The following is a 27,651-nucleotide window of genomic DNA, read 5'->3' on the forward strand; positions in this document are numbered from 1 at the left end:
GTGCTGGAAGACCTGAGAGGATGCTATCATTTGTGTGTATGATCAGCTTTAAGGATGAGATGTACTCCTCTCATTTCCTCACTCCTCCTTTTCTCCCCTCTCCGGTTCTCTCCTCTATACTCTGTCACTGAGAAAATAAATATGGTGTACAATGGGCAAGATTATATTTGTAAATGTATTTGGATTCATCAGCTTGTAGACACTGATTGGCTGTATGTAATATTACATCTAAATAAGATACCATTTTGCTATTTTAATAAAGAATTAGAATTTCAGAATTACACATTTAATTTTTTTTTTTTTTTAACGTTTTCTAAGTACAAAATAAAGACATGGGACAGAAGACATATCTACACATGTACAGTTGAAGTCGGAAGTTTACATACACCTTAGCCAAATACATTTAAACTCAGTTTTTCACAATTCCTGACATTTAATCCAAGTAACAATTCCCTGTCTTAAGTCAGTTAGGATCACCACTTTATTTTAAGAATGTGAAATGTCAGAATAATAGTAGAGAGAATGATTTATTTCAGCTTTTATTTCTTTCATCACATTCCCAGTGGGTCAGAAGTTTACATACACTTAATTAGTATTTGGTAGCATTGCCTTAAAATTGTTTAACTTGAGTCAAACATTTCGGGTAGCCTTCCACAAGCTTCTCACAATAAGTTGGGTGAATTTTGGCCCATTCCTCCTGACAGAACTGGTGTAACTGAGTCAGGTTTGTAGGCCTCCTTGCTCGCACACGCTTTTCAGTTCTGCCCACAATATTTCTATAGGATTGAGGTCAGGGCTTTGTGATGGCCAATCCAATACTTTGACTTTGTTGTCCTTAAGCCATTTTGCCACAACTTTGGAAGTGTGCTTGGGGTCATTGTCCATTTGGAAGACCCTTTTGCAACCAAGCTTTAACTTCCTGACTGATGGCTTGAGATGTTGCTTCAATATATCCACATAATTTTCCTCCCTCATGATGCCATCTATTTTGTGAAGTGCATCAGTCCCTCCTGCAGCAAAGCACCCCCACAACATGATGCTGCCACCCCTGTGCTTCACGGTTGGGATGGTGTTCTTCTGCTTGCAAGCTTCCCCCTTTTTCCTCCAAACATAACGATGGTCATTATGGCCAAACAGTTTTATTTTTGTTTCATCAGACCAGAGGACATTTTTCCAAAAAGTACGATCTTTGTCCCCATGTGCAGTTGCAAACCATAGTCTGGGTTTTTTATGGCGGTTTTGGAGCAGTGGGTTCTTCCTTGCTGAGTGGCCTTTCAGGTTATGTCGATATAGGACTCGTTTTTACTGTGGATATAGATACTTTTGTACCTGTTTCCTCCAGCATCTTCACAAGGTCCTTTGCTGTTTTTCTGGGATTGATTTGCACTTTTCGCACCAAAGTACGTTCATCTCTAGGAGAAAGAACGCGTCTCCTTCCTGAGCTGTATGACGACTGCATGGTTCCATGGTGTTTATACTTGCGTACTATTGTTTGTACTGAACGTGGTACCTTCAGGAGTTTGGAAATTGCAACCAAGGATGAACCAGACTTGTGGAGGTCTTGACTGATTTCTTTTGATTTTCCCATGATGTCAAGCAAAGGTAGACCTTGAAATACATGCACAGGTACACCTCCAATTGACTCAAATTATGTAAATTAGCCTATCAGAAGCTTCTAAAGCCATGACATCATTTTCTGGAATTTTCCAAGCTGTTTAAAGGCACAGTCAACTTAGTGTATGTAAACTTCTGACCCACTGGAATTGTGATACTGTGAATTATAAGTGAAATAATCTGTCTGTAAGCAATTGTTGGAAAAATTACTTGTGTCATGCACAAAGTAGATGTCCTAACCGACTTGCCAAAGCTATTGTTTGTTAACAAGAAATTTGTGGAGTGGTTGAAAAACGAGTTTTAATGACTCCAACCTAAGTGTATGTAAACTTCCAACTGTATCAAGCACACTCAATTAACCATAAGCCCGTAAACTTGACTTCTGCAAATAACTTGACAAATTTGAAACTCTCCTTTTTTAAACTTTATTCCTAAAACATTGTACATACTGTATGCAATTAACCACGGCTAAATGTTAGGTTAACAAAATGAAAATAAAATAATAACCCTTAAGCAAAGGAAATATAGCCTGGTCCCAGATCTGTTTGTACTGTTTAGCCAACTCCATTAGCAAATGTAGCAATAGAATTGGCAAGACAGCACAAACATATCTGGGACCAGGTGAGAGTACTCCCAGCTAGAACATAACGTTCTGAGAACCATATGTTTCTTAGAGCTTGTTGAGAGTGTTGTTGTCATATGATTATTTTTCATACAACCTTCCCACAACTTTCTGGGAATGGAGCAGGATAGTTGCTTGGATTTGGAACATTCTCAGCACGTTTAAGGAACTTGACAAAAATGTTATTTTCTTGGTATTTCATTACTTTGACAAAACATTTCAGAACATGAACAGAACATGGCTACATTTAATGAAAATGTTGGTAATGTCCTAGGAACATTCTCCAACTGGTTTGACATTGGGAATGTTCTCAAATAGTTCAGAGAATGTTAAGGAACAACGTTCTCATGTGGGAATTTCAGTACTTCAGCATAACATTTCCTTCATGTTTACTTATGGTTCTATTTAAAGTCATGTTCTCAAATTGCTCAGAGAACGTGAAGAAACAACGTTCTCCTGTGGGAATGTCAGTACTTCAGCATAACATTTACTACAGGTTTCCTCATGGTTCTATTTAAAAGTAAATGTCTCAGAACATTCAGAGAACATTAAGAAACAATGTTCTGTGGAAATGTAATGAAACTTTAGTAACATTCAGAGAAAGTTCTAATAATGTTATTTAAAAACACATACATTTCCTTCTTAGCATCAACAAAACTCTCTCTATTCTCTATCTTGTTAAGTGTGTTCAGGTGTGTTTTCCGTAGCCACTAATTGGCCACACCTGAACTTAATGAGTGCATGTTTCCTTTGAAATGGGGTCTGTTTGAATAGACTAAAATGAACAGCTTAAAAATAAAAACATGGCATGCTAGTTCCATCCTGGTGGCGTAGAAGACTAATTCCATGGATAGAGAACAAAAGATCATTGGTTAAAATCTCACTGACGCCGTGTAACCATATATATACTTTTCTCTTCCCATGTGTGCTATCTGTGCTTAGAGTTTAAAACAGTTAAACTAAGCTAGCAGTGGTATTAAACGTCTTATTGAAACATTCAGTGAAAGTTTGAAGTAAGTTATTTCTTATTTAATTACCTTCAAATAATCTATAATTTACGCTATCAGAACGTTAATAAAACCACAGAGAAAAAACTTTCAGTGAACCATAGTAAAACGTTCTCAGAACCTTCCTGCAACCTAAAAATGGACTTTCACCCTACAGGCAAAATTTTCACCTCCGTTCTTAGAACGTTAAAAAAACATTCAGTTTTACCGGTCAGAAAACGTATGGTTTCGTTCCCAGAACCAACAGGAAAACAAAAATGTAGGTTCCCACAACTTCCAAGGAACGAAATGTGCTAGCTGGGCTGTAATTATTCTGTTTTCAGTAAAACTCCAACGATCCCATCACTCCAACGGTAAACCAGAGAGTATCGTCAGGTAAACACAACTACCGGTTAGCATATATTGTATTATCAAATAATGTGCACGCAATTCAGCACAATTTCCAACATATCATGCAGTGTATCTAGGGCCAGGAGTTTTTCCCGACCTAGATGACATGACCAGAAAAAAAGCTTTGGGCCCTATAGTACAGTAATATCCTAATACTGTAGCTAGGGCCCCCAAAAATGTCCTCGGTCAGGTCACGGGGTCACTCAAAACTCCTGGTCTAAGAATACTGTATCTGCAGAAAGTCTTGTTGTCCGACACAAAATCAATTAATTAAAAATAAATAAATTAAAACCAACGTTTTTAAAACCGAGCTAAGTCACATGAGCGGGAAATAGAAATAAGAAATAACAATGGCTTCTTTGCATCATCAATTCACTAGAGGGAATGTCTTAAAGTGATAGTTCAGTGATTTTAACATATTTACTTATTGGTTTCCTTACCTTGAAAGCGGTCTACGGACAAAATAATTGCCGAATTATCCCTTTAAACTATGTTTTGTAAACCTTCATGACGTCAGATTCAAATAAACAGGCCTGGGTAAAGTAAAGGCCTTCATACTGTAACTCTGTGTCTCAATTAACAACAGCCTCTGACAAGTGGAGTTAAATACTTTTTGTGCGTTGCTGATCGATAATGTATCAGATAATGTATCACATAATGTATCAGATAATGTATCACATACATACCTTTTATATCAGATTCCCATGAACAGACCTTGGTAAAGATAGCCTGGTTATAACAGACCGAATGCCGCACTAACTATTGTTGGTCACCTTCCAATCTAGTTTTACCAGGCTATTGGTAAAGGCCTTTAATTAAACCAACCACAGTCTCTTACAAGTTGAGTTAAATACTTTTTGTGCATCGTTGATCGATAATGCAGCTAATGCACCACATATACATTTCCATAGCTTGTATAGCCAGAGTAGAAATTCTTTATATAGACACTGTAGCCTAATGAAAGCTACTAGCCTATAGGTGAGTTTCCAAAATCCTTTGTAGCTAATGTTGACTGCTATTTCTTTCCACAACCTGGACAAGAGAGAGAAACAGATATATCAATGTTTTCCTTGCTTTTCAACAAGTGGTGTGAGTCTGGATTGTCCAGAGAAACAAAGTACTGTACCATATTATTAGCTACGAAGGCTTTGGGAAACCCATCCCATATCAAGACTAGATATTCAACAGTTTACTATGACAACTCCTCTGTGTGGCAAAGCTTGAAGGTAAGTCAGCACGAGGGTGATATTATTGAGCTTTTGATGAAAATATCATGCCATGCTGCTGCGAGTGTGTTTTACTGGTCACTGTGTCACCCCACTCTCAAACACAAAATGACAAGTCTAAGTGACATATCTCTACACCATCTCCCAATGGTCTCCCATAGCAACCCCAACAAGCGTTCTGGTTTCTCATAGCAACGTCCGCAGCAAAGTCCAGCATCCAACTACACTTAGGTATCCAAAACAAATGTGTATATATATTTTTTACATTTGTTTTGAATAGACCTACCTAGTTGTTCCTGCCATAACCAGCACTATAGATGCACTGTTTATCCAACTACACTTCTTTGGTGAGTTCGTCTGTGAACTCAGCCATGATGTCATGCACCCAGATGTCCCTCTCCTCCTGCGAGGTGTCGACCAGGAAGACGGTCAACTTCCTGTCCCAGGGGTGATGCGCTTCCTGTACGGCCTCCAGCTGGGCCACCAACGGCTTCTTCTCTACGTGGTTCCGGAACACGATGGAAGCCTCCTCCGACCACTGCCTCGGCTTCACTCCTATTGGTGGAGTAAGAATGTCACATAGACTTACACCAAAATAATGTATACTGTACATCAGCATTGAATGCTGAAAACTATTAATATTCTAGAAATAAACAAGCGTTTTAACAAAAGGCACACGAAAGTACCTAATAATTTCATAAAACGGAAAGGCATTTCTCCAGTCAATGGCCGTGTCCGAAATCTGTGTTGCCCTCTACTTACTAAAACTACATAATGTGTACTATTCTTACTACATACTATTCAGAACGTAATGTTTAGTAAAAACGTATGTAGTAAGCAACAAATATGAACATACTACTCATCCATAATGAGAAGGCATCATCTAATGCATATTCGTGCTTGTTCCCCGCCATTCATACATTTCTGTAGAGCGTGTCCCCTATTCTGATTATCAGCTATTGTCAAACACACGTGGGTGTGAAAAGACGATTCTTTTCCTCAATAGTGTGCAGCAAATTTTACAAGATGAAATTCCGACATCTTGGCATTTAAAGCAAACAAAATGTTCTAAATTTCACATACTATAAAACTTTCTTATATCCAAACAGCCTACTATTTAGAATGCAATTATGGGTATTCGGACACGGCCAATGTCTATCGTTGCCACCAGAGGCCTCCCTTCCCCAAGGTTTTGAATTCATGGAATTATCAGGACGTTAAGGAGCTTGGTCCAATGCAATTTTTTTTTTTTCAATATCAAATAATTTCTGGGTAACAATTAAGTACCTTACTGTGATTGTTTTCAATTAAAATGGTAAAAAAGGAACAAAAATAGCCTCTTAGCATTTCTTAAGCAAGAATTTGGCTAGGATTGTCAGGGAGTGGGGAGGGGAAAACTGAAAACTAGCTCTTATAGGCAGATAGGTTTGGAACTCTCTTTCTTATTGGTCTATTAACTCATTTACCGCCTGGTAATGTCACCAGGCAGACCAAAACGCCATCCCACCAAAACAGGCTGAAACGTCAGTCTTTTAAAACAGCTCTTACACTAAAAGAGCATTATCATAAGTTTCACAATTTCACAATATTATTCCAATCTCATAGTATGGAAATATATATAAAATATAGGAAGTCATGTTTTTGACTGCACTGGGCCTTTTAAGGCCCATGTGACACACTACTGAGTGAGGGTAGGGATGCTTTATGTGTGTGTTCACAACAACAACAACAAAAGGAACCCATTTTGAGGGACATAACTATTTTTTTTTTACGTGTGCCAATATCAAGAACCACTTGTTGTAGATTACTTTGCTATGTTGAGGTGAATAGCAAAATCTAAGGTACATAATATGGTTGCCGGGAGGGCAACACTTCCTTAGTTACCTGCGAGTTGTGCAGTGATGCCCTGGAATGGCAGCTGTCTGAACTCCTGGATTAGTGGGCGAAGCTGGGTGCCGCTGACCAGCTCGTGTTTACCGTAGTCCAGCTCATAGACAGACACCAGGCCGTTGGTCAACACCCCCTTCACCAGCACACGGTGCCAACTGAGGTCAGAGGTTAGAGGTCAATTAATCAAGTTCATTTAGTTATTTCAAGTTAATCCTTAGCCCGGGGGGCCCGAATAAACTAGATGGCTAATCAAATTATTGAATGCAGTCAGACTATCCTACTAGAAGCCCTACCCAAATCCCTCATACACACTTGAAATCTACAGTTCCCACACATACTCCCAAGACCCATTCCCACCCACTCCTCCCTCTACTCACTTGTTCTCCACCTTAGCAGCGTATATCTGATTCTTCTCCACTTTGAGAGGCTTCTCCTCTGTTTTATTATAGTACAGGATCATCTCTCCCATCAGAACTACCAGCTTGTACATATCTCTCCAGGGTTGCAGTACGAAGTGACCCGGGTGGCAGGCCACGGACACATAGATATCCATGTTGTGACCTGCAGCAGAGGCATAGATTTAGAGAGTTTGAGGACATTGAGGTTTCAGCACTACGATGCATAGATTTTTTGGGGGGGGCATCAATCTTTTTAAATCAACGAACGGGACATGGGAAGGAGGAACAACAGACGGGAGGTTGGAAACAGCTTTGCACAAAACACAAGTACTTTAATTTTCGGATAAAAAATAAACATTATGAAGCATGTAAACATATAAATATATGTCTCTGACCTGCAGGAGGGAGGTCCAGCAGCGGGGGTAGCTTAATAGGGGCGGTGGTTGAGGGAGGTGGGGGAGTTCCAGGAGTGGTGCTTGTACCCCCCGTTGGCCTGGGTCCCGAGCCAGAGTGGGCGCGTCGTAGCTGGGGCTTGGTCCCATTGGAGCTGGGAGTGGTTGTGGTTGTGGTTGTGAGGGTGGCAGTGGAGTTACAGGTGGAGGTCTTGGAAGGGCTGTGATAACATAACATCTACTTTATTGTCAATTGTCACTAAAATGTGTATTTCTCCTTTATCCAAACCCCACGAGAGTCAAGCACAATGGCAGGAGACTCCACACGTTAGGAATCAGGAATAGACTGATTTTGAAATCAACTCCTAGCCCTACCTGTGGCTGCTTAGGAAGACGTCTCCTTGGTGTTTGAAGAGGTCAGATGCGGCCATTCGGCGGTTGAGGCTTCTCGTGGGGTCGTGGAAGTTCTTGTCGGTGAACAGGTAGACATGGACTACGCTGCGCTTGGTGTTGTCCAGCTTGGCTATCTGTGGAGGGATAGAGGGAGGGGGTGGAGAGAAAGAGAATTCAGAGGATTTCAACTGTAGCCCTTTCCTGCAGTCAATGACGAAAAGCACCCTCTTTGGCCTCATGGGTGGAATGTTATTAATATTTTTCATAATTTCATAATTAATCAAGAATATTAATGAAGAATGACGGAAATCCTGTGTTTCTATGTCAAACCGTTTTGTTATATTTCAGTCTTCTGTAATGTATATAAAGTGTAATATTGGGATGCAAAATCAAAATTGAATAGATTTCAACTCTATATCTGACATGGTACAGGTTTCTTCTTTTTTTAAGCCTATAACAATGTGTGTGAGGTGTATACTTTTGCCTCAAATAGATTTGTTTAAGAATACCAAGAATCACTCTGTGTGACCCTGATTTAGCCCACTGCAGTAAAAGGTAACTTTAACAAGAAATTATGAAATGGTCACTGGTGGAGTAAAAAAACAATGACTACAGTTGAAGTCGGAAGTTTACGTACACTCAGGTGGGAGTCATTAAAACTCGTTTTTCAACCACTCCACAAATGTCTTGTTAATTAACAAACTATAGTTTTGGCAAGTCGGTTAGGACATCTACTTTGTGCATGACACATGTCATTTTTCCAACAATTGTTTACAGACAGATTTCACTTATAATTCACAGCATCACAATTCCAGTGGGTCAGAAGTTTACATACACTAAGTTGACTGTGCCTTTAAACAGCTTGGAAAATTCCAGAAAATTATGTCATAGCTTTAGAAGCTTCTGATTGACATAATTTGAGTCAATTGGAGGTGTACCTGTGGATGTATTTCAAGGCCTACCTTCAAACTCAGGGCCTCTTTGCTTGACATCACAGGAAATTCAAAAGAAATCAGCCAAGACCTCAGAAAATAAATTGTAGACCTCCACAAGTCTGATTCATCCTTGGGAACAATTTCCAAACGCCTGAAGGTACCACATTCATCTGTACAAACAATAGTATGCAAGTGGGACCACGCAGCCGTCATACCGCTCAGGAAGGAGACGCGTTCGGTCTCCTAGAGATTAACGCACTTTGGTGTGAAAAGTGCAAATCAATCCCAGAACAACAACAAAGGACCTTGTGAAGATGCTGGAGGAAACAGGTACAAAAGTATCTATATCCACAGTAAAACGAGTCCTATATCAACATAACCTGAAAGGCTGCTCAGCAAGGAAGAAGCCACTGCTCCAAATTGCCATAAAAAAGCCAGACTACCGTTTGCAACTGCACATGGGGACAAAGATCATACTTTTTAGAGAAATGTCCTCTGGTCTGATGAAACAAAAATAGAACTGTTTGGCCATAATGACCATTGTTATGTTTGGAGGAAAAGGAGGAAGCTTGCAAGCTGAAGAACACCATCCCAACCGTGAAGCATGGGGGTGGCAGCATCATGTTGTGGGGGTGCTTTGCTGCAGGAGGGACTGATGCACTTCACAAAATAGATGGCATCATGAGGGAGGAAAAGTATGTGGATATATTGAAGCAACATCTCAAGCCATCAGTCCTGAAGTTAAAGCTTGGTCGCAAATGGGTCTTCCAAATGGACAATGACCCCAAGCATACTTCCAAAGTTGTGGCAAAATGGCTTAAGGACAACAAGGTCAAGGTATTAGAGTGGCCATCACAAAGCCCTGACCTCAATCCTATAGAAAATGTGTGGGCAGAACTGAAAAAGCGTGTGCGAGCAAGGAGGCCTACAAACCTCACTCAGTTACACCAGCTCTGTCAGGAGGAATGGGCCAAAATTCAACCAACTTATTGTGGGAAGTTTGTGGAAGGCTACCTGAAACATTTGACCCAAGTTAAACAATTTAAAGGCAATGCTAACAAATACTAATTGAGTGTATGTAAACTTCTGACCCACTGGGAATGTGATGAAAGAAATAAAAGCTGAAATAAATCTCTCCACTATTATTCTGACATTTCACATTCTTAAAATAAAGTGGTGATCCTAACTGACCTAAGACAGGGAATTTTGACTAGGATTAAATGTCAGGGATTGTGAAAAACTGAGTTTAAATGTATTTGGCTAAGGTGTATGCAAACTTCCGACCTCAACTGTATATCATGTGTCTCAGCGCAGATTTACAGCATGTGTTTGTGTATGCATATGTGTATGTGTGTGCGTTCATGTACCTTCATACTACAGTCAGTAGAGTTGAGCACGGCGTCTCGGAGCCACTGAACAGCGTCTGGAGTCCAAGAGCCCACGCCACTAACAGCCAGGTCAGCCAGACAACACTTCACTGCCTGGAGAGAGACTACTGCACATCAGACTACATTACCCAGACAACACTTCACTGCCTAGAGAGTGGGCGTGTTCGAGCGGATCACTTTAGTCAAGTCGATGACCATCGTTGGTCACCGCCTTTCAAAATATTTGCATAATGGTTCAAAAAAAAATCATGCCGTTTTTGATGAAGTCGCCTTCAAGTTGCTGCAGTTGCTTTTCACCAACTGCACCATGCAGACATCACTTGCATTGTGGGAGGCTCTATTTCAGGGTTCCCCACCTAGAGGCCCACGGGTGGTTTTACTTGTCCCCCCAAGTTTTCTGAGCAAAAAAAAGTATTTTATATACATATTGTTTGTATTTTCATTGTTGGATATTACCATTCACATCATGTCAGTTTACCAGGATGTCAGACTATCTGAACACCTACAGGCCTTTGTTTCAAATCAAAACCCTCAGGATGCACGCTCATAACAAACCACACACACACACACCATCCCTCCTCTGTCCTCTCATGTGCTGACCTGTGGTGGAATAGCAATCAGGTCGCGTAGGAAAGGGGGAGGGACTTCCCTCAGTTCAAACACCTCCACCGAGGCCTGGACCCCCAAGTCTATGAAAAGGATGTCTAGGACTCTGCTGCCATGGAGGTTGGTTATCTGTAGGAAAGCAGCGAGAGAGGTCATGAGTCTGGGTTATCTCTGTACACAACGAGTTCAGCTCAGTTCATATTTTTTTTAACCAGGACAGTCCATTCAGCAACAATTATCACAGTTTTCCAGGGTGTCCTGGGATGGATAAAATAATACAAATGATATAATAAGATAAGTGAGGCTCACTCTCAAAGATAGGACACTCCTATGACCAGAGTGGATAAAGGACTGAAATTAACTGTCACTTGTTTTCATTCTGGACCAAAGTGTAGACATCATTCCTATTTGGCAGCAGCTAGCAAAACGTATCCATCTGTCTCTGCCACATCAGCTATACAGTATTGACTCTGAGGTAATAGTATCCATCTCACCTCCACGCGAGACCATTTGCCTTTGTAGCGCGCTAGACAGCCTTTACCACAGAACGGTCTGGACACCAGGAACTCTGATGTCACCTGCCACACAGAAGAGATTATGTCATCAATATGGAGCAGGATTATGTCATCAACTTGAGACAGACACAGGGAAAAAGAAACATGAGGCCTATGGTGACTGTCACAGTCAATATTGTTTTTATATAACAACAATGCATCATTTAATAACAAAATACCAGATACATATAACATTATGTAACCTGCCCTTGTGCTATGTATACATCTGTATTGTATGCATCTGAAATAATCGGAACAATTTGACCCGTTTTAATGAATTATAACTGGGGATTACGCTAGGTAGTAGTAGTAGTATGTGGCCTGTAGGTCAGTCCCAGTAGGTCAGTTCCAGTGTCATGTGATGAGATTAAGTGGCCTGTGTCTTAACCCCAGATTATGTTCCTTAATCTCAATCTGGAAACAACTATCTGCCACTATGCCTCCTCAGAGTATAAGGATGAGTGACAGAGGCTCTACCACACACGCAGGCACATACATACACAAGGTTGCACACGCACGCACGCACCCACACACACACAGGTACCTGTGAGTGGAAGTAAGCCTCGGTCTTCTCCAGTATCTCCGTGAGTTTGGCCAGGCCTCGAGACGGGAGCTGGCAGTATACGGTCCCGTCTGAACACACACTTCTCACCGCCACGTTCATATAGGCACTGTTCACCTACAGGGGGAGAGAGAACCATGGCTGGGTTAGACATGATCCCATTACACTTGTTTAAAAATGTGAACGTGCAATCTGGCATCTGGGAATCTGTTCCATGGTTCATTAAAGTTTGAAAATGGCAAGGCTAATATTTAGATATTACGTAAGATTAAAATAATCATGACTGAAAAACATGGATTAGTACAGTATTGATGAAGGATGCTCAAGAATCTCTTCAACCCACTGGCAGCAAATTACAATAACAGTAGCCCACCTGTAGGGGGCTGGCTAGGGTCTTGTCCTGCAGGGCTTTGATACAGGCTGCGTTGATGTTGACATCATCATCCTGCGACGTGTCATACAGAACCACCAATGGGGTCTGCTCTCTTTCCAGGATCTCAGCCAATAGGATCTTTCCGCTAGCCATGGACTCAAACTTCTTCAGAACAGCAGGCTCCTGGCAGAAAGTCTCCAGACCTGGATAAGAAAACAGAGACAGACAGGCAGGCAGACACTTCATTGAGAAGAAAGAAAACGGAATCCAACCCTCAACACTATTGTTAAAAAATATATAACTGAAAATTCTAATCAAAACTCACCAGCCAATTTACACTTGGTGGCCTGGAAAGGCAGCTTGAAAAACGTATCATGCAGCTCAAACACTTTGGCCTTGCTGATGACTTCCGAAAACCCGTGATCCACATAGTAAACCTACAGATTCGCCAACAGACACAAAAAGTATGTGTGGAAAAAAGCAGAGAGATGTAATTCATTTTCTAAAATGTCAAACCATAAACTCTCATCCTATCCTCAAATCAGTAACATGGCACCATAGATGTTTAATATGACAAATAACCGAAGCAATAGAAATCCATGTATCTTTATTCAATTCCATTGTCTAAGTTCCAACCAATTGACCTTTGACCTCACCTTGACCTTGTCGGTCATGACCTCTGTGACTTGTGCTCGTAGTATCTCCTCCTCCTCCTCAGCCCTGACAGCTGTCAGCTGACCCGAGGTTGGAGAGGTCAGAGGGGTACGACTGTTGTTGTCTTGGCAACAGTAGAACTCTCTCATCTCATCCTCCAGAGCCTCCTGGGCCTGGGAGTAGCCCTCTCCTATGTACCTGGATCGAGTTAATACACACAGGTATGAGCAGATACACACACACACAGAGAAAGAGAGGGTGAGAGGGGTTAGGAGCGATTAAGAGGAGGAAGAGAGAGATAGAGAGAGAGAGAGAGAGAACAACCACATTTTATGGGACAGCAAAGTAATTTTCATTTATTTTCAGTGCTGTAAGTCCAGCTCCAACAGCACCAAGGGGCTGGTCAACAAACCATTCCCTGTTCAAACAACTGTCCATCAGAGCCAGTACCAATCACCCATAACCAAACAATTGTCCATCAGAGCCAGTACCAATCACCCATAACCAAACAACTGTCCATCAGAGCCAGTACCAATCACCCATAACCAAACAACTGTCCATCAGAGCCAGTACCAATCACCCATAACCAAACAATTGTCCATCAGAGCCTGTACCAATCACCCATAACCAAACAACTGTCCATCAGAGCCAGTACCAATCACCCATAACCAAACAACTGTCCATCAGAGCCAGTACCAATCACCCATAACCAAACAACTGTACATCAGAGCCAGTACCAATCACCCATAACCAAACAATTGTCCATCAGAGCCAGTCCAATCACCCATAACCAAACAACTGTCCATCAGAGCCAGTCCAATCACCCATAACCAAACAACTGTCCATCAGAGCCAGTACCAATCACCCATAACCAAACAACTGCCATAACAGCCTGTGCCTGTTACAGAGGTTCTTACCGAAGTATGACTCCGTTGGTATTGGTAGCTTCCACCACCAGCACAGAGGGGTACTCCTCCCTGGGGATGAGGAGAGGAGGTACAGCCTGGGTACTGAGCCTCCTCCCTACCTCCTCTCTGGCCCTGCGCTCCTCCACTGACTCCCTCCTGTTGCAGCTCTCCTCCTCCCTGGTCCTCTTGTACAGGATGGCCCTCTTGGGGTTGTCCGGCATGGGGTAGTCTACGGTGCAGAAGTCGGAGAGCAGCGAGAGATTCTCCAGGACGTGTTCGGGGAGTTTTGTCTTGTACGTGTCCAAGTAGAGTTTGGGTAAGGCGTGGGCCCATAGACCGTTGCTGTATTTCACTAGGAGCTCCCCGAGCTTCTGTTTCAAGTCGGGGGAGAGGGTGGAGGGGGAGGCTGGGTGACTGGGGGAGGAGGACGGGGGGGTGAGGGGGAGAGGGCTCATGGTGCTGGTAGGGGGGCTGGTAGGGGGCTTCGACTGGGGTTTGATGTCCGTGGATGGAGTGAAAGGGGCGGAGGTAGGGGATAGGACTCTGGTAGGGACAGGGGATGGGGTCTGTGTAAGTGTTGGTTGTTTAGCTGGGTACAGGAGTAACTCTTTTGGGTTACTGCTGCAAGGTTTCTCTACCTGAAACAGAAGAGAAGGCCAGATCCTTCTTCAGATACATAGAACCAGCAGATCTAAAACAATAATACAGGAGTAATCAATCATATAATAGAACGTATTTCACCATATGCTATGCAGCTGTGGGGACCTACAGGATATTTGACTAAGAGAGTATCAACTTTTAAAAAAAGGTCTAAGATGCAAATATTTTTGCTCATGCAAACCAGATGATTGAATTCAGCATACTGATGAGTATCCATCTAACTATAGGAACATTTATTTACTCAATGCACCCCTATACAATATCAGTATCACACTTTGCAAACACATTTCATTTATTTATCTTTCCTATATTCATATTCATTAAAATATGTGACCTGTAAATAAAGTATCCACTATAACTTACAGTGCATACGTGTGTCCAGTGCTCCAGATCTTTGATCGCTTCGCTAGGCAGGTCCTGTTTGTACAGTTCTCTGTAGAGCTGGGGTAACTTAGACACCCAGAAGCCATTACTGTATTTGTGCAGCACCTCTCTGAGACGCCCCTGCACCTGCTGGGGGCTGTAGTTCCCAGCGGCAGAGGGGTTGTAGTCCTTGGGGGAGTGCTGCGGCTTGGGCATCCCAGAGCCAGCACTCTCGTTTATGTTTGAGGGAGCTGAAGGAGAGAATAAAGGGAGGAAGACATTTTAGGTCAAGCGTATGTTGGTTAGGCATGGATGTGTACGAACTTCTACAGGTATATCCTGGTTATTGGGGTGATATGGAGTAAATAAGTCAAGTGACTCTGTCCTGAGCAGGCAACTAGGGCCCAGAGAAAAACTCCTGGACCTAAAGTAGGTGTAGCTTATCTAAGAACGACGTGTTACACTGCGAGAGACTCTTGGTGTATCAAGGTAACACAAAAGAAACAGTCTGTTTCCTGGACCTGTATCTTTTTACTAAGAAGAACATCATGAGTTTGTAGCCTGAAGCTAAACTCTGGCCTGTAACGTTCTTGCTTTGAGATGTGTTGCGTTTTAAAGGACAGTCATTTAAAGGCCAGGAACCAGAGGGGCCAGCCTCTGTTAATAACTGTTTGAATAAGGTTCTAGTACCTGGAAAGGCCTCAGATGTAAAGACTCATCTCTGAACGAGGAAATACATCCCTGATTAGAGTGTAAGGATGAAAGCAGCCGTGCTGTGTGCCTTGAAAACCCTTGCTCTTGGACATACACTGAGACACTCTTACAGAGTCCTACTTACTGTTGCTTTGGGTATTCCTGGATAGGTGAGCGTGCACTTCCTTCTGGAACCGGGATGGAAGTGTCATCCTTTTGTCTGACCTACACAGAAGGAAAAGAGAGAAAATGAAGTGTTGACTTTGAGCCATTTCTACTGCATCTAAACAGACACTTATGAACCAGTGGAGGAATAACAGACATATGTGTTGAATTTCTTTGCTTGTTTGTTTCCTGTTTGGAAACATCGTTTCAGTTTGCGTCCCCATTTCTCAACCAAACAGAAACTTTGGTGGAAGAAGCCAGCGAAATCACTCAGTCAACCTAGTCAGTGCTAGACTAGACTAGACTCTACAGTATTCTGTACACACTCCATAAACAATACCCATGTGCTCTAGAGTCTAGAGGCTTGAGATAGTCTAGAGGTCTCCTCATGGAAGTAGAATAATTCCTAGAACGGTCCCCATTCAAGTCCATGCGTTGGTGAGCCTTCCTACAAATACCATTTCTATTGACGGCCTCTCTGATTACACCATACTACCCATAATGCTCTCTGATGGGAGTCTCTCCATCCCAGAATGACCTTAGACAATAGGGACATAACATTATGAATACATACGCTTATACAACTGGGTCGCCGGGCAGAATAGTACCGATGCACCATAAACAGGCCATTCTTTGGCTACACAACCCCAGCCATACATAATTGGGGCCAATAGTTTGTCATAACAACATTATGTTGCCTGATTGACCAGGAAAAACTCCCCTAGTTGTAGCCTATGAGTTTTTTCCTAATCAGGAGAGGGCATATGCTCAAAACTTCTGTCCCCCACGCACAATTGGCTTAGCGTCGTCCGGGTTAGGGAGGGTTTGGCCGGTAGGGATATCCTTGTCTCATCGCGCTCCAGCGACTCCTGTGGCGGGCCGGGCGCAGTGCGAGCTAACCGAGGGGGGCGGGTGCACGGTGTTTCCTCCGACACATTGGTGCGGCTGGCTTCCGGGTTGGAGGCGCGCTGTGTTAAGAAGCAGTGCGGCTTGGTTGGGTTGTGCTTCGGAGGACGCATGACTTTCGACCTTCGTCTCTCCCGAGCCCGTACGGGAGTTGTAGCGATGAGACAAGATAGTAATTACTAGCGATTGGATACCACGAAAATTGGGGAGAAAAGGGGATAAAATGTAAAAAAATAAAAAATAAAAAATAAAAAACTTCTGTCCCCACTGTATATAAAACTGAGATGTAACTTTGACTGCAATCTACATTAAACTATTCGAAAATAAACATTGTAAACTACGATGGATTGCTATAACTGTTCAATTGTATTAGCCCCAACAGTTAACAGGAAGCCAGACAAACTTTTGAGAGCGGCCAAAATGTGATTGACCCCACAAACCCTCACATACCACCAGTGAGTACTTGACAATGGCCAAGCGATCAGTGGCTGCACCGCCCAGATTTTTCCTCTAGTTGCAGATAAAAGTGTGTTTGTGTGTGTGTGTGTGTGTGTGTGTGTGTGTGTGTGTGTGTGTGTGTGTGTGTGTGTGTGTGTGTGTGTGTGTGTGTGTGTGTGTGTGTGTGTGTGTGTGTGTGTGTGTGTGTGTCCATGCTCTCGTGTGTGTGTGCGTGCTGCTTTGTTTGTGTGCTCCCACGCGCGTCCCTCTGCATTTGATCTGAGGCGTCAGATGAAAGTGCCCAGACTGTACTACTACAGATATGCTGATTCATTGGGCTGTTAATCTGTAGTAGAATAGGAGAGGGATTAGCCTGCCTTGTCCCTTTGCTTTCAGCCATGTCACTCCGGTCTCTCCTGTGGTCCATTGTCTGGTTAGAGAGCGCCAATGACACACAAAATAAAAAGAGTGAGTCGGGGTGAGGTCAGTTGTTTTCATTAGCTAGCTGTTAGCCACATTGTGCTTGAAAAGCGAGAGAGGAGGAGAGAGAGGTGGGAGAGGGGGGGGGGGGGAAGCGAGAGAGAGGCTGCTGCATCCCTGGTGCTACTGCTGAATAAGCACAGAGGGGGGGGGGGGGGGGGGGGACTGAGGGAAGAGTCGGAGGGAGGGAAGAAATGGCTGGCCTCACTAAACTAAACCAACCACTGGGTTCCAGCGCCCTTCATTCACGATTCTATTCTCATTCAGGTCATGCACCAAGGAAGAAAAAAAAAAAAAGAGGAGGACAGAGGAGGAAAGAAAGAGAAAGAAAGAAACTGAGAGGAGAGTGACTGACAGATAAATAATCCTTGTCTTAGTTCTTTTTGTCCTTTCATTTCCCTGATTCTTAGACCATGGAACAAAATTTCCCCCCTCACAGTGATGGCAATGCTTCCAACTCAAGGTAATATTTCCTAAACAGAGGAAGAAACTCAAACTATTTACATAACAGCACGACAACCTAAAGGGACCAAATAAGAAGCCCTCATTTTTGGTTCCTAGAGAGTAATTCTACAGAGACAGCATTTTAAACAAGCCCCGAGGAAAGTTATTCACACTACTAGGCCCCCAAGGGGAGAAAAGTTTTTTCCCTCCATTATTTTCTATTTAACTAATGTCAGTCATGATTAGAATTAATAGTGTAGTCTAACCAGTCTAGTCTATGGTTTCCACCAATAACCACTCACCTCTCTGAGGGCACCGAGGACTTCCTGGTGGTAGTGGTGTTCTGATGGGTTGGTTTGTTCTGGTTGGAACTCTGATTAGTCTTCCCTTCTGATTGGGTGTCCCTCATGTCCCTCCCCTGTCTAAAGTCATGTTGGCCCCCTGACCGGCCACCCCCGCCTCCTCCACTTCCTCCTCCTCGCCCCACACCACGACCCCTATGGTCTGGCTGTCTTAGGGAGGTTCTGGGCTTGGCTGGGGAGGAGAGAAAGATAGCGATGTCAGGATGATAGGAAATACACACATATATATGGACAGTATATATCCCTCAAAACCAAATCTGGACCTGGAAGCTAGCTCCACTGCTTTTTGTCATTCTGCCCCACCAATCAGGGACTGCTTTAGACCTGGAACACCAGGTGGGTGCAATGAATTGTCAGGTAGAACAAAAAAAAAGGTCGTAGTCCGTACCTCAATTTGAATTCCCCTGGTATATACTTTACATACACGGATAAGCAATGCGCGCGCACGCACGCACGCACGCACGCACGCACGCACGCACGCACGCACGCACGCACGCACGCACGCACGCACGCACGCACACACACACACACACACACACACACACACACACACACACACACACACACACACACACACACACACACACACACACATACCTGCAAAAGGTAAGTTGGCAAGAGGAGAAATAATACATCTAAACAAGACATTGAAGAAGGGCTGTCTGCCTATCTTTAAGTCAATCATAAAAACAGCCGGGTCACTAATACTGTCACTGTAGATCTCACCATTGTCATTATTATGCCTTGCTGTGCAGCGAATAGACTACATCATAGAATACATCAAGCATTCTGCTAAACACGTGCATGTGACCAATACATTCTTTATCCCTTTACACTTGTGTGTATAAGGTAGTAGTTGTGGAATTGTTAGGTTAGATTACTTGTTGGTTATTACTGCATTGTCGGAACTAGAAGCACAAGCATTTCGCTACACTCGCATTAACATCTGCTAACCATGTGTATGTGACAAATAAAATTTGATTTGATTTGATTTACATTTGATTTGATACCTTCTAGTTCACTTTGCAATGACTTCATAACTTAAAGCAAGGTTGACAAGTCATAAAACCTTCAGTGCGATCGTCATCCAACTGATGACATCGTAGATTCCTAATCTGCTCAATCACGACATCGTCATACTCTTTAAAAAAAAATCCAAGCTCTGATTGGATGCCAGATATTCTACAAAGAACACCCCTGCAGCACTAACATCACATCCTACCAATTAACCTAGTTCCGACACCCTATCCAATCCAGAGCCTTCTATTTACATTGTAAAGGCTCTGATCCGATCCAACCCTAGTATGACATCATCAGCCTGAGCCCCACTCTGGTAAGAAATCATCCATATCAGCCCAACCCAGCTGACATGACATCACACAACAAACAGCACAGATCTAAAACACCACACCACACCTCTCAGCCTGACTGTCTCCTCCTCCCTCCCTGCTCCACTGTTCATCCTTTCCACTCTTCTCTTCCTCCCTTCCACTCCTCTGTAGAACCTAGTACTCACCAAGCCTTGTTATTGCTGAGAATGAGACACCACAGCAGCAAACATCGGCAGCCTCCGTATCCCACCACCTTCACAGATATAGGCTGTAGCTATAGCTAATTACAGTACGCGCTGGCCTGTCTCAATGCATACCAGTGACCCTCCCCCTCTAGGGACATGCCGTCTGAGGTTAGGTGAGGCGACACCGGTGGTGGCGAGACAGAGACGGCAGACACAGCAGCAGTAGCGGCATCACAGTCCCAGAGTCCCTTGGTTTTCTATTTCAGAAAGGATCAATATTCCTAGCTGTGATCAGCCCCTGTTCAGGAGATATGAAGGAAGAGAGAGAGAGAAAGAGAGAGGAAGAGAGAGGAAGAGAGAGACACAGAGGAGAGAGAGCGAGAGAGGAGGGAGAGAGAATGCAGGGAGAAAGAGGCTGCTGCGTTGGCATGTGAATCAGCACCTCGCCGTTTGCTTCTAAATCCGCTGTTCGCTGCTGCGATGAGACTGCATGAGCTTCTCTCCTCTCTCTCTGTCCGCTTAGACTCCCTCTCTTTCTCCTTCCCTCTCTCCCCATCTCTCTTTGTCTCTTGCTCTCCCTCCCACCCGCTCTCTCTCTCCCTCCCTCCTTTCTCTTCCTCAATCTCCTTTCTCCTCCCCTCTCTCTCTCCCTTCACATTTCCTGAACGGGGGCTGATCCCAGCTAAGACTATTGATCCAAACGAGGGTGTCTATACAACGACTGTGTGTGTGTCTCAGTACAGCAACTCGGTGTGTGTGTGTAAAGAGTTTCATTCCAAAACACTATATACCCATTTTCTGAAATGTTTGTAAATGAGCTTATATTGTATAAAGAAATTATGAAAGAGACTGGTGTGTTTTTTCACTATCAAATCATGGAATGGGGTTGTTCAATGACAGATACGTATTTGTTTAAAATCTATCACTTAATGGTTTCAGAGCGACAAATAATCATGTTTTTTTTGCAAAATGCTATATATCCGCCTCACTCTCAGAGAAATAAGTAGTCCTGCTAGGTTTTACAGTCAAATATAACAAATAACTACATTTTTAATAAAGAAATTTAGAAATTATACATTTTAAATAAAAACATTCAATACAGTAATATGAGATCTGTATGTAAAACATTTTCATTTGACATTTTTGTCATTTAGCAGATGCTCTAATCCAGAGCGAGTTACAGTTAGTGCATTCATCTTAAGATAGCTAGGTGAGACAACCACATATCACAGTTAAACATACAGGATATGGACATTCCATTCCAGCTAAACAATGGATATATAGCATTTAGCAAAAAAAAACATTTTCATACACATCTGAAATCTATGAATTAAAAATCTGAGAATAGTATTTTACAGATACATGAATCTACCCATAAGTAATCATTTCTGATTAAAAAAAACACAAATGTGAAAAGTTGGTGGATATTGAAAATAAACTCTTAGTGTGTCTGTGTCGGTACAGCGTCTGGTCTTGTACGAGGCTTTTGTTCTTAGTACCTCTGGACCGGCCCAAAATATCTATAAATATCTATAAATTAACTTTCAACCTGGCAACTTAGAATTGTATATCAAGTACATTCATTGTCCTACATCATTGTCCCGTTGCAAACTCGTGTAGGGCATTGAGTTCAGGCGTATTCTAAAAACAAGCTCAAGTGTCTGTGTAATTTGATAAGTTAACTGAATGTTCCCCAGTTTTGATCCAAAAGGTGGCATTCCATGGAATCAGTATGAGGTGAAATCTTAGTTTCAAAACACTTGAATTTCACCTCTCTGCTAATACAATAAAAGGCATTCAGTGACAGTCACATAAGCATCCTCTATTCAGATAAGACCCAATTTGCCATTCTATAGGTCTACAAGTCTAATGGTTATGGAAAAAGTAGATGGATTTAGGCAGTCGGACAGAGAGAACCCCCCCCCCCCCCCACATACACACACACACACACGCGTGCGCGCCTTACCGTTGAGGACGAGAGGGGCGGCAGGCTTCACTCTCATCTGACAGTTGACCATTTGGGGTCGTCCAGTCTTCTTCGAGGTACGCTGGCGAGCCACCAGCTTGGCGACGTGGGCAGTCTCACCAGAGACCGAGGTGAAATACACCATCTGGAGAGGGAAGAGAGAACACCCCCCCCCCCACACACACACACACACACACAAAGATGGCCACACGCAGACACACACACACAAACACACAACTGTTAGCTAATAGCTACATTATCAGTCTGACTTTTGAACTGGTAATTAGGGGATAATTAGAACGCTTGAACTGTTCATTTTATCCAGCGGCTGGCTGGCTGGCTGGAAAATGACGTTTTTCAAAAGTCAATGATTCTGAACGATTAGCATCCAGCTGGTGTGAGCTAAAGAGTGTATGTACCCTGTGGTACCCCGCTCTCAGTGTCTCAGTTTGTGTGTGTGTTTGTGTGTCTGTCTGTCTGCTCATCCATACATCTCTCTGTTGGTGTGTGTATGTGTATATATATGTAGGTATGTATATATATATATATATACACACACTCTCTCCTCACCTCCCCAGAGCGGTTGCGCTCCATGCGGACCACGCTGGGCATGCTGTGCAGCAGAGCGTCCAGGTTGCCATGACCCATCTGCTTATGAGGGATCTGTTCACCAGTCAGATCCTTGTATTCAGACTGGAGGCGGGACAAAGACACCCCGGGTCCGCTCTTATTGGCCGTCAGCACCTCCCGTAACATCTTCTTCACCAGCTCTACGTCTGCCATCTAGACAGAACACAAAACAAGGGCATTTTATATATGACCATTTCTATTTTACCTGGTTGTCCCATTGAAGTCAAAATACCTATTTTTCAAAGGAGGGATAGAGGCCAAGAGGGAAGAGGCCTGGCAAACTGGTTGGTAGCACTTTACATTATAGCAAAGTGGGAATAACATGGTAATAGTTGCTATGGTAACGAAGCTATAGTTGTAGGCCTATGTTTCTGAACCTGTCTTTGGGGACAATACAGATTTGTTGTATTAAAAAGGATTGGTCCATTGGGTCAGGGGTGCCTTGTCAAACAGGTTTCTCATCACTGATCTGAGAAAAGAGCAGGATCTAGAGTTTCTCTGGTGGCTTCCAGTCTGTTTTTGTTGAAACAGACTGGCACCGGGCCCTCCAGTTTGTAAAAGTTCAGTGAAGTTTAACCTCAGTATAAACATCCATTAAGTTCAATATCTGACACTGACAAATGTCAAACAAAAATATATAATAATAGATGTTTATGATACAATTAGTAACTGTCTAAATACAACTTTTGTAGCCTATAACCGAATCATGTTAAAAACTAAAATCATAGCCCCACATTGTAAACTAATATCAGGTAAACATAGAAAGCACTGACTTTCTCTCATGATGTTCAAATTAGGTTTCACTATTACATTTCACTGTAATCGAGGGCATTCAGTTTCGTGTATAACTTCAGCACACTGCACAACGCCCCAATCTGGAATTTGCAGTGTATGCAGTTTGATTTAGCTTCAAATAGATAATTGTAGAGTCGTTTTATCGCAAGAGGATTTTGTGTTTATTTTCAACTATTTGATTTGATATAAGATACAGACAGTTCTCGAATTTTGCACAGAAAGGCACGCCCTCAATTTTCTCCAGCAACTTTCTTTTACGCTCTCTCGACTTTTTGTAAATACTGTAAACCGAAAGAAATATTACTAAATAGGCCTATGACTTAAGAAGTGGTTCTGAATACAAAATACAATGTGGATGAAAACCAAATATGTCAACGTGATAAATTGTTTATAATAGGTCAGTGAACGCGTCTCGTGCCACTCTCTTCACATGATTTCCTCTCCACAGAGAATACAGAACAAGTGGTGACGTAATATGTCACATCCATACCCTCCATGCCAACGGAGAATTGGATAAAGTTGGCGCTCTATTCGCGGACATTAAAAACCGAAAAAGCAAAGGATTTCTTGGGATAAATTAGGCTGTAAAATACAATCTAAATTCTAAATGTGCATTTGCAACTGTCACCAACAGCAACAAGCCCCAAGTGTCATGTCAAGCGACGTTGCGCTCTATCGAGTTCCGTACTCATGTCACTACTTGGGGGCACTCAAAGAGCGCTTATCCAAAGCGTTCACCGCCAACAAATAGGCTAATATCAAACTGAAATCTTTCCAATTTTTGTGAAATAATTCAATAATCACACATTCAATAAACTCTTACCTTGCTGGGAAGGAATACGGGGGATGGTGACCCGGTTAATTTATTCACGACCTGCTCGTCACACTCCCTGAAAGTCTAACCCTGACTGTTCAGAGCTATCCCCTCTCTCACTCAACGCTGCGGTCGAACCAAGCCAAGCGTCTCCCAGTCGTCCGGTTTGTGGTTAGTTAGTGTGTGTGTCGTGAACAACATTAGCGTGAGCAACAACTGTGGAATCGGCGGTTTGCATTCAAAATAAAAGTCCCCCATTTAAACTGATGCAAACGGATAAAAAAAAAGGCAAACATGCCACAATTGGACTAGATCATGCTAAACAAGGGTTTAATGTTGTTATTTAAATTAAACAGAAATGAATTATGCCTCATCCGTGATGTGATTGGCTAACTTCATGTGATTGGCCAACTTCGCAGCTTTGCACAGGGGGCGATGAAACATAGTTTCCACTAGCTTCCATAGCCACAAAGTCAGATTCCAAAGCCATTCCATTCCAAAATATTGCTTTTTAGTCTTAGGGTTAGGCATAAGGTTAGCAGTGTGGTTAAGGTTAGGGCTATGGTTATTGTTAGGTTAATAAATTGTAGTAATGGGCAGGGTTTACGACTTTGTGGCTATGGAAGATAGTGACGACCATGAAACATCAGAAGCCATTCACTTTCAATGGGGGAAAGCGAAGTGGGTGGGGGGACCATTGGGCAGTGCAAGCATTTTTTTAAATGTTATTTTATTTATCCGTTATTTTACCAGGTAAGTTGACTGAGAACACGTTCTCATTTACAGCAACGACCTGGGGAATAGTTACAAGGGAGAGGAGGGGGGATGAATGAGTCAATTGTAAACTGGGGATGATTAGGTAGCCATGATGGTTTGAGGGCCAGATTGGGAATTTAGCCAGGACACCGGGGTTAACACCCCTACTCTTACGATAAGTGCCATGGGATCTTTAATGACCTCAGAGAGTCAGGACACCCGTTTAACGTCCCACCCGAAAGACAGCACCCTACACAGGGCAATGTCCCCAATCACACCTCAAACATGAGGTGATGGCGGCGGATGAATGGTACAACAATGGGCCTCAGGATCTCGTCACTGTATCGCTGTGCATTCAAATTGCTACCAATAAATATTGTGTTCATTGTCCATAGCTTATGCCTGCCCATACCATAACCATACACACTGTCTGCCATCTGCCCGGTACAGTTGAAACTTGGATTCAACCATGAAGAGCACACTTCTCCAGTGCGCCAGTAGCCACCGGGGACAGTTACCAGTCCAGAGCTTCCGGTGACGTTTCACAGTCCGGAACCTCCAACGACGGGCCACAGTCCGGAACCTTCAACGACGGTCCCCAGTCCGGAACCTCCAACGACGGGCCACAGTCCGGAACCTTCAACGACGGTCCCCAGTCCAGAACCTTAGAACGACGGTGCCCAGTCCGGAGCCTCCGGCGACGGTCCCCAGTCCGGGGTCTCCGGCGACGGTCCCCAGTCCGGGGTCTCCGGCCCACCCGGACCCTCCCCTATAGGTTCAGGTTTGCGGCCGGGAGTCCGCACCTTTGTGGGGGGGTACTGTCACGCTCTGACTTTAGATATCTATGTTTTCTTTATATTTTGGTTAGGTCAAGGAGTGACGAGGGTGGATACGCTAGTTTTTGTATTGTCTAGGGCTTTTGTAAGTCTAGGGTATGTAGGTCTAGGTGATGTGTATGTTTAAGGTGGCCTGATATGGTTCCCAATCAGAGGCAGCTGTTTATCATTGTCTCTGATCGGGGATCATATTTAGGTAGCCATTTTCCCTTTTGTGTTCGTGGGTTCTTGTCTATGTGTAGTTGCCTGTCAGCACTCATTTGTGTACCTTCACGGTTCGTTTTGTTATTTTGTTATTTTTGTTCAGTGTTCAATCTTAGAATAAAGAAGAATGAACGCATACCATGCTGCGCCTTGGTCTCCTCCTTTTGACGGCCGTGAAAATATGAGTAAAAATGCGGCAAATAATTATTTTATCTTCAACATAGAAATTCTACTAAAAATAATGTACAAATGACAGTCATCCAGGATTCAACAAACAATATTTTGAAAAAGGAGGTATTTTAAGCATATGTTTTAATTTCAGTCTTCTGAAGTTAATTGTAAGGATTTTTTAAATGTATTAATAGTGTAAAATTAACAGCTGTACAGAAAGACAGCTGTACAGAGGAGGAACTTCTAGATGCAATTAAAGCCTTCAAGTCCGGAAAATGCCAGGGCTTGATGGCACACCAGTTGAAGTATTTCAAATATTGTTCGATGTACTCAAAGGACCGTTATTAGCATGTTTTAACTACTTCTATAAAAATGGTAGAATATCAGATACTCAGCAAGAAGGTCCGATTTCACTATTGCTGAAACAGGAACCAGGTGGTAAATATAAAGATCCAGTCCACCTAAAAGATTGGACGCCGCTTACTCCAGTGTTGTGATGCCAAAATTCTAGCAGATTTCATAGTGCATAGAATTAAAAAGGTAATGTCAGATATTATTCATCCTAATCATGTCACATGGAATGACGCTGGAGAGACGAAGCAGGTACGGGGAGTAAAACATTTAATAAATAACAGACATGGAACGAGATAGGAACAGCGTCAGCAAACAGGTAACACAAACAAAAGACAATCAATGCAGAAGCGGGGAACAGAGCTGGGGAACTGACAAATATAGGGGAGGTAATAACAAGTGATGAGTGAGTCCAGGTGAGTCCAATATTGCTGATGTGCGTGACGAGGGAAGGCAGGTGTGCGTAATGGATGGAAGGAGTGCGTGATGCAGGGCAGCCTGGTGCCCTCAAGCGCCAGGAGGGGAAGAGCGGGAGCAGACGTGACAGTACCCTCCCCTCTTGGGGCGTGACCCGGCTTCCCACCGGGGCGAACTGGCCGAGACATGGGCACTGGGCAAGCCGGTTGGGGCGTGAGAGCCCAACGAACCGGCAGGAGCGTGAGAGCCTGGCGAGCCGGCTGAGGCAAGACGCCTGTCGATCCTGCTGCAGAGAGGGAGCCCGAAGATCCAGTGGAGTGTGATGTGGGATGGGAAGCCGCCGAGCCAACCGAGGCAAGGAAACCTCTCGAGCCAGCCAGGAAGACTGGCTTAGGCACCCCTGGTTCCATCGGCGGCGGAATCCACCCCAAACAAAAAAAAACTCCTGGACCGGCTGGGTGAACAAGAACTGACGATCCGGCTGAGGCCCGACGTGGGATGGGCACTATCTGAGCCAACCGGGGCAAGGAAACCTCTCGAGCCAGCTAGGGCATGGAAGCCCGATGAGTTGTCTAGGCACCCCCTGTTCCATCAGTGGCGACCCAGAGCTGATGTGGGGTGTGGGGGTGCTTTACTGGTGACACGGTCTGTGATTTATTTAGAATTCAAGGCACATTTAACCAGCATAGCTACCACAGCATTCTGCAGCGATACGCCATCCCATCTGGTTTGCGCTTAGTGAGACTATCATTTGTTTTTCAACAGGACAATG

General features: G+C 43.4%; 1 protein-coding gene across 3 annotated transcripts; it reads right to left on the reverse strand.

Annotated features, from left to right (window-relative positions):
- Window positions 1–2,025: 2,025 nt before the first annotated feature.
- Window positions 2,026–24,304, reverse strand: tdrd7b (tudor domain containing 7 b). 3 transcript variants are annotated; one of them, XM_071334393.1, is made up of 19 exons: window positions 24,154–24,304; window positions 22,476–22,688; window positions 21,906–22,050; window positions 18,364–18,595; window positions 15,774–15,853; window positions 14,936–15,186; window positions 13,922–14,550; window positions 13,007–13,202; window positions 12,676–12,787; window positions 12,351–12,553; window positions 11,960–12,094; window positions 11,356–11,439; window positions 10,856–10,990; window positions 10,235–10,348; window positions 7,915–8,066; window positions 7,543–7,760; window positions 7,127–7,310; window positions 6,744–6,904; window positions 2,026–5,414 (listed from the first exon to the last, which is right to left on the reverse strand). In XM_071334393.1, the coding sequence occupies exons 2-19, from the start codon at window positions 22,686–22,688 to the stop codon at window positions 5,194–5,196; spliced, it is 3,465 nt and encodes a 1,154-aa protein (XP_071190494.1). In that variant the 5' UTR covers window positions 24,154–24,304; the 3' UTR covers window positions 2,026–5,193. The 3 variants fall into 3 exon arrangements, with proteins under 3 accessions (XP_071190494.1, XP_071190496.1, XP_071190495.1); XM_071334395.1 differs by lacking the exons at window positions 21,906–22,050; window positions 22,476–22,688; window positions 24,154–24,304 and adding an exon at window positions 20,072–20,565; XM_071334394.1 differs by lacking the exons at window positions 21,906–22,050; window positions 22,476–22,688; window positions 24,154–24,304 and adding an exon at window positions 19,940–20,565.
- Window positions 24,305–27,651: the final 3,347 nt, after the last annotated feature.

Source organism: Salvelinus alpinus, chromosome 11 (genome assembly GCF_045679555.1).
Source record: "Salvelinus alpinus chromosome 11, SLU_Salpinus.1, whole genome shotgun sequence".
Taxonomy (NCBI): Eukaryota; Metazoa; Chordata; class Actinopteri; order Salmoniformes; family Salmonidae; genus Salvelinus; species Salvelinus alpinus.